At 40.2% G+C, this 6,000-nt stretch overlaps 1 protein-coding gene across 5 annotated transcripts in view; it reads right to left on the bottom strand.

Moving 5' to 3' along the window:
- Positions 1 to 994: 994 nt before the first annotated feature.
- HELQ (helicase, POLQ like) overlaps positions 995 to 6,000 on the bottom strand; it is a 41,639-nt gene continuing 36,633 nt past the window's right edge. For 4 of the 5 annotated variants that reach the window (XM_047855005.1, XM_047855003.1, XM_047855006.1 and 1 more), the window contains 3 exons: positions 5,450 to 5,563; positions 4,412 to 4,546; positions 995 to 1,203 (listed from right to left, as the gene is read on the bottom strand). In XM_047855005.1, the coding sequence (XP_047710961.1) occupies positions 1,099 to 1,203; positions 4,412 to 4,546; positions 5,450 to 5,563 (354 nt within the window). In that variant the 3' untranslated portion in view covers positions 995 to 1,098. Of the gene's footprint in view, positions 1,204 to 4,411; positions 4,547 to 5,449; positions 5,564 to 6,000 lie in introns of those variants that run through there. The other variant, XR_007151429.1, reaches the window with a different exon arrangement.

The raw sequence follows: 6,000 nt of genomic DNA, 5'->3' as shown, positions 1-6,000 counted from the left end.
CGTAGTACTCCATTGTGTATATAAACCACAACTTCTTTATCCATTCGTCAGTTGATGGACATTTAGGCTCTTTCCATAATTTGGCTATTGTTGGGAGTGCTGCTATAAACATTGGGGCACAAGTGCCCCTATGCATCAGCACTCCTGTATCCCTTGGGTAAATTCCTAGCAGTGCTATTGCTGGGTCATAGGGTAGGTCTATTTTTAATTTTCTGAGGAACCTCCACACTGCTTTCCAGAGCGGCTGCACCAATTTGCATTCCCACCAACAGTGCAAGAGGGTTCCCGTTTCTCCACATCCTCTCCAGCATCTATAGTCTCCTGATTTGTTCATTTTGGCCACTCTGGCGTGAGGTGATATCTGAGTGTGGTTTTGATTTGTATTTCCCTGATGAGGAGCGACTTAAGTTGTGTTTAAAGAGAATCTTTGAATTGTTAATTCGGGTAGTACTCATTCTTAGCACAGGTTCCTACTTGGTGTGTGACACTGGGCTTAAGTGCCGGGTGGCATCCAAAGAGGATAAAAAAGGTCTTGGTCCTCCAGGAGGTTTCAAACTAGCAGTATGAAAAAGGACATGGGCATAATGAAGAGCTCAGAATACTTACAGGAGGGAAAGAAGCATGTATGGGGTGGGGATCAGGACGTACTTGGACAATTTCAGCCAGGAGGCAGTGTTTGCGCATCTTTAGTTGACAGCTGGGGCACACCGTACATATTAAAGATGCACTGGGTATAGCATTAAAGCAATTAGGAAAGGAAGAGTTTGGAAATCGTGGGAAAATTTTGGGATTTAGTCTAGTCTGATGAAAGGAGGTATTAAGAGAATAGTAAAAGGTCTAGCAGCAAAGGCAGGCCGGAGATATGCTGAGGCAATTGGATCTCATTTTGTGGAGGACACTAGATTTTTGAGCAGAGAAATAACGTGCAGGTATCGAAGAAGATGGATTATTAGTGGGAAGGGTGAGAGGTATATTCAAACATCATCCACAGTTCTTAATGTATAATTAAAATGTATTTTTTCATTTTTAAATTATAGAGTCTTTAAGAAAAATATGTCTACTGAGTCAGTCATCTTAGAAAATGCTTGTCAGATGGCTTCATGCCTTCTCGGTGGAAGAGGTAATTCCGGGGAAATCAGAAGGCAATCTCAGCAACTCTTCCACTTCTTCTTGCAAAGCCTCTGCTTTTTCGTGCAACAGCATCTGCAATAAAAAATCAAGGCATGAGACCAAAATATGCATTGCCAGAGAATAGTGAACATTTTTACCACCGTCTATTAGATACTTGAATCTTAATACATCAGCGATGTAGACATTAAAACTAATAATGAGACTGAAAAATAGCCACTTAAGAACAAGTGATTATAGTAAATGGAGCTGAGGCTTTGAGTTAAAGCCATTTTAGCTGAGCACTGCATTTGGTACACCAAAAATAAAGGAGGTTTAAGACCCTCAAAGATTTGTTTTATTGAAGACTCAGCCACTTAAAAATTAACTTTTAATCTATAAAATGTAAGACAATTTTGCAAAAATTTAATTAGCTCTTGAAAATGTTATCCTTTATATATGCTTTTTATTATTCCTCAAAGTTTAGTATGCTATCTTTTAAAAACCTATCAGTGTTTCAAAGAAAAATTTTATTCAAGCTTCTAAAATTAACATGGCTAATTTCAAAAGAAACATAAAGAGCCAAGAAAGTAGTTCTAAACGTGGCGCATAGTAAACGGCAATGAATATTTGCTGAGTAATGATTTTCCCTCTTTCTTTTAAAAACCACAAGTAGGGGCGCCTGGCTGGCTCAGCCAGTAGAACGTGCAACTATTGATCTTGGGGTTGTAAGTGGGTATAGACATCACTTAAAAAAAAAAAACAAACCTAAAACCCAAACCCAAACAACAACAACTTTAAGAACAAAAGCCCAGAAATCGAGTGTTGGTATTTGTGCAGCTGGGTTTTGTGTGTACTGGGGTGTAGTATTTGCATCACTTCTGTTACAAAAGTTTTATAATAAAAAGTTCCGCAAAATCACGTGGAGGAAAAAAATCATACGACAAACCCACTCCAAGCGTGGCATTACATAGCATTATATACAGAAGAGATTAAAATGCCATCAAGGTAAGCTTTCCAGTAGGTGAGGTAATGGTGATCACCTAAAACTAATCTCCCAATAGATCCTCTAAAAACGATACAGATCAACAAGACCAAGTAAATTGCCCAAAACTCACGTGTCAGCATTACTAGAATACAGAGAACACCATCAGCTTCAAATTACTTGTAGTTAAAAATACCTGCCAATTTCCAGCAGAACCATTTTTTTTTACAATTTTTTTTTTAGCTTATTTATTTTGAGAGAGAGAGAGCACGAGCAAGGGAGGGGCAGAGAGAGAGGGAGAGAGAGAGAATCTCAAGCAGGCTCCACACTGTCAGTGCAGAGTCTGACGCAGGGTTTGAATTCACGAACTGTGAGATCATGACCTGAGCCAAAGTCAAGAGCCAGACGCTTAACTGACTGAGCCACCCAGGTGCCCCAGGAATCTGTCGGTGAAATTGTGCTCAAGGAACATCACCTGCACCTAGACTTGATTTAGAATATTAGACCTTGAGCCTGAGTCTGATGCCATAAAGGAATAAATCTTGTAGGGATGAGTATATTTTGCATGTGAGAGAAATGTAAATTATCTGTGACCAGAGAGCAGACATTGCAGATGACTGCAGATTATTTGGCACTCCCCTCATGTACAGGTGGGGTCTAATTCCTCTTCCTTTCAATCTGGACTGATTTTAATGGCCTTCTAGTAACAAACAATATACAGCAAAAGTGACACTACACAACTTCCGAGGTTAGTTCAGAAGACGTCTTGCCTTTTCTGCCTCAATCTCTTGAAATGTTCACTCTCTGGACATTTCCTCTTGAAACTGAGCTGCCATGCTATAACAAAACCAAGCCTCATGGAAAGGCCATATGTAGCTGTTCCAGTTGAAAGCCCCAGATAACAGCCACTTTTCAACTGCCAGCCAAGTGAATGCGCCATCTTGGATTTCCAATTCAGTCAAGCCTTCAGATGACTACAGCCCCAGTCAAAATCTGACTGTAATTGCATGAGACTCCAAGTGCGAATCATGCTGCTAAACCTTTCCAGAATTAGGATTCTGGAAACATAAGCAAAGTAAAATAGCTGTTTTAAGCCACTAAGTTTTTGAGAGAGAGACAAACACACACACACACACACACACATACAGAGAGAGAGAGAGAGAGAGAGAGAGAGAGAACCAGTGGGGAAGGGGCAGTGAGGGAGGGAGAGAGAGAATCCCAAGCAGACTCTGCACTGTCAGTGCACAGCCTGATGTGGGGCTTGAACTCATGACCCTGAGATCATGGTTACTCAAGCTAGTTTCCAAGCAAGTTCAACAGCACACCCTTGGGAGTTTCCGGACAGTTTTGTCAGCATCCCAGCGGGCAGTTTCCTGCTTGCCAGCCTCGGCTGCAACACAAGGAAGGAACTTATCTGCTGTCCATTGAGCCACAGCCACACCCTCTCCAATGAAGTCTGAATCCCATCCCCAGGGGGTGGTGTCGGGTGAGGGTGAACATGCTCCTCATGATTCCTTCCCATGTTTGTTGAAGTTCTGTTTACCCCTTAGAAAGCAACCAGTAATCTTTGGTACTAGTTACTAATTCTTTATTTTAAATGTTCCTCTTCAAATTACTGTGTGGTTTCCGTTCCTAATAATTACAGCCTGACAGATATACCCCCCAAAATCAGAAAGTCCAATAACGATGGGGACAGGTCAACAAGACAAATTGTCCTACATCTAGAAAAGGGTAAGTAGGATAGTAAATCACCTAAAACAAGATTATTTAATATGGATGAAAGAAACAGAAAAGAGAAACCTTTGGAGGCAAAGAGAGCTGTTTTCAAATATGTGAAAAACCACCATATGAACAAAGATAACAGAACAGTACTTACAATGTAATGGTAGACATTGTAAGAAGACAACATTTAGCCTCACTATCTTGAGATGCTTTTTGTAACACTACAAGTGTCCAAAAATAGAACTGCCTAATTTTTGAGGTTCTAAGCTCCATGCCAATGTAGGTGCTCAAAGTGGGAAGGCCAGATGTCAGGGATGCTGAGGAAAGGACTTCTGCAAAAAAAGATGAGGAGGCAGAACTCGGTGAGATCCAGCCTTCCTTGTACTTCAGTGAACTCTTGAGATTGTCTAATTTTCAGGAGGTCTTTTTCTCTTTTTAGGAAGCCTTGTATCATAACAGATGCACAGTTTTTATCCACATATTGTGAGTATATGCCTTTGTGTCTTGTAGTTAAATGTTTTTGTTTTTATGTCCAAAGTATAAGGCGATAACACTACAAAATATCATGAAGGTTAAAAAAATGGTTTGTTTGCTTACCTTTGCTGATGAAACAATTTGCTTGGCCTGGCGTCTTGATAAATGATCGATTGTTCTTATTAGCACTTCAGGATTTGCATTAGCTAAGTGCGTTAGACTTTTATAACCTGCATTGTACAACTGTTTTGCTCGACCCTAAAAGGTATTACAAAAATCAGTAGGATCAGAATTTGGGATTAGGAAAAACAATTAAGTGTCTTGCTGAAGGGAAAAATTTCACATGCAAGAGACAGAAACAGACGAAGGTAATAAAGTAAATAGGAAGAGAGAACACAACAGAACCCTGAGAAATTTTAAAAGATGAATTTGGGTGGTTCCAAACTGCAAGATAGCTTTCTGTGTGGCTTAAGTCAACTGATGTGTGTTGCAATCAGGAATGAGAAACCCATTAAGGCACTCAGGTGAGGGGCACTGGTTCAGACTCCCCATCAACATGTTCTAGTCCAATAGCCTTAAAATGTGTTCACCATCTACTCAGGGGACCACTGGGGTCTGTGTGTGTGCGCGCACGCGCGTGTGTGTTCCCGAGCAGAAGAATGCTTCTGATTGAATAACAGAATAAGCTGAAATCAAGAGTTGGTTAAAAACACAGAGCTGAGAAAACAGCTGAGGATGCTTTCTTCTCACTCTCTTAGGAGACGGAAATCAGCCTTGTTGCCACCAAATCACCCCTTCCTGAAACAAGCATCTAGTCTAACCTGACAGAAGGTAATTCGTCATTAGAGTGGAGGAAGGGAGAGATGCTAAGGACGAATGGAAGCACACATATACTTGGGGAGTATCAGTTTTAGCCCTACTGTTACTCTATTTTCACAAGTGTGATTTTTCATCAGGGCTGCTGCCAGATTAACAGTGGATTTCTGGGAGGCCATGGCAGCAATTTATTTAAAAAGAAAAACCATCAACTCTCATGGCAAATGAGGAATAAGTCCGTTATTATGATTTACCTCATAATAACACTTCACAAAAGAGTAAAATCTGATTTTCCTGTTAGTTGAAATCATCCCAGTTGGGAAACTGGGATGGGAAGCTACTAACCTCTAAAACTCCAGTCACTTCCATGAGGGGAATGAGCTCTGCCTTTACACAGTAAGTCAACTTCTTGGTAAGTTCTACCAAAAGGGCTTTATAAACCCAAAACTCCTCAAGTTCCTGCAGAACACAAAGAAACATACAGAATTAAATCTGGCAAGTTATTTCAAAGTTTGGTTGGTGTGGTAATGGGCTCAGAGAGGATGTTTCCTTATGTAAGTTCTGAAACTTGGGGTAAGCCGGAGATGAACAATTCCAGGCAAAATTATTCTAAAGAAACACTGCAGAGACAGAGGAATCTGATGAAGTGGTTTTGGGATGAGGAAGAAGATTAAAAACTGAAAAATAGGTCAGTAAGAAGAGTTCTGTTCATTTTTATCAAAACACCAGCGAGTGAATGGATAGTTTTTCTTTCCCAAATGACTGAAAACAATTCCCACCTCTGGGAATTTATCCTGTAGACAGAATATTACATGTGGAAGAATTCTGATGCAAGATGCAGCAATATTTAAAGCAGCAAAAATATCAGAAGCAATATTTAAGACAATAAAAATAAT

This window comes from Prionailurus viverrinus, chromosome B1 (assembly GCF_022837055.1).
Source record: "Prionailurus viverrinus isolate Anna chromosome B1, UM_Priviv_1.0, whole genome shotgun sequence".
In the NCBI taxonomy this organism is placed as follows: domain Eukaryota; kingdom Metazoa; phylum Chordata; class Mammalia; order Carnivora; family Felidae; genus Prionailurus; species Prionailurus viverrinus.
The sequence above is the reverse complement of the archived record's forward strand: the minus strand, read 5'-3'. Positions and strand labels throughout refer to the sequence as shown.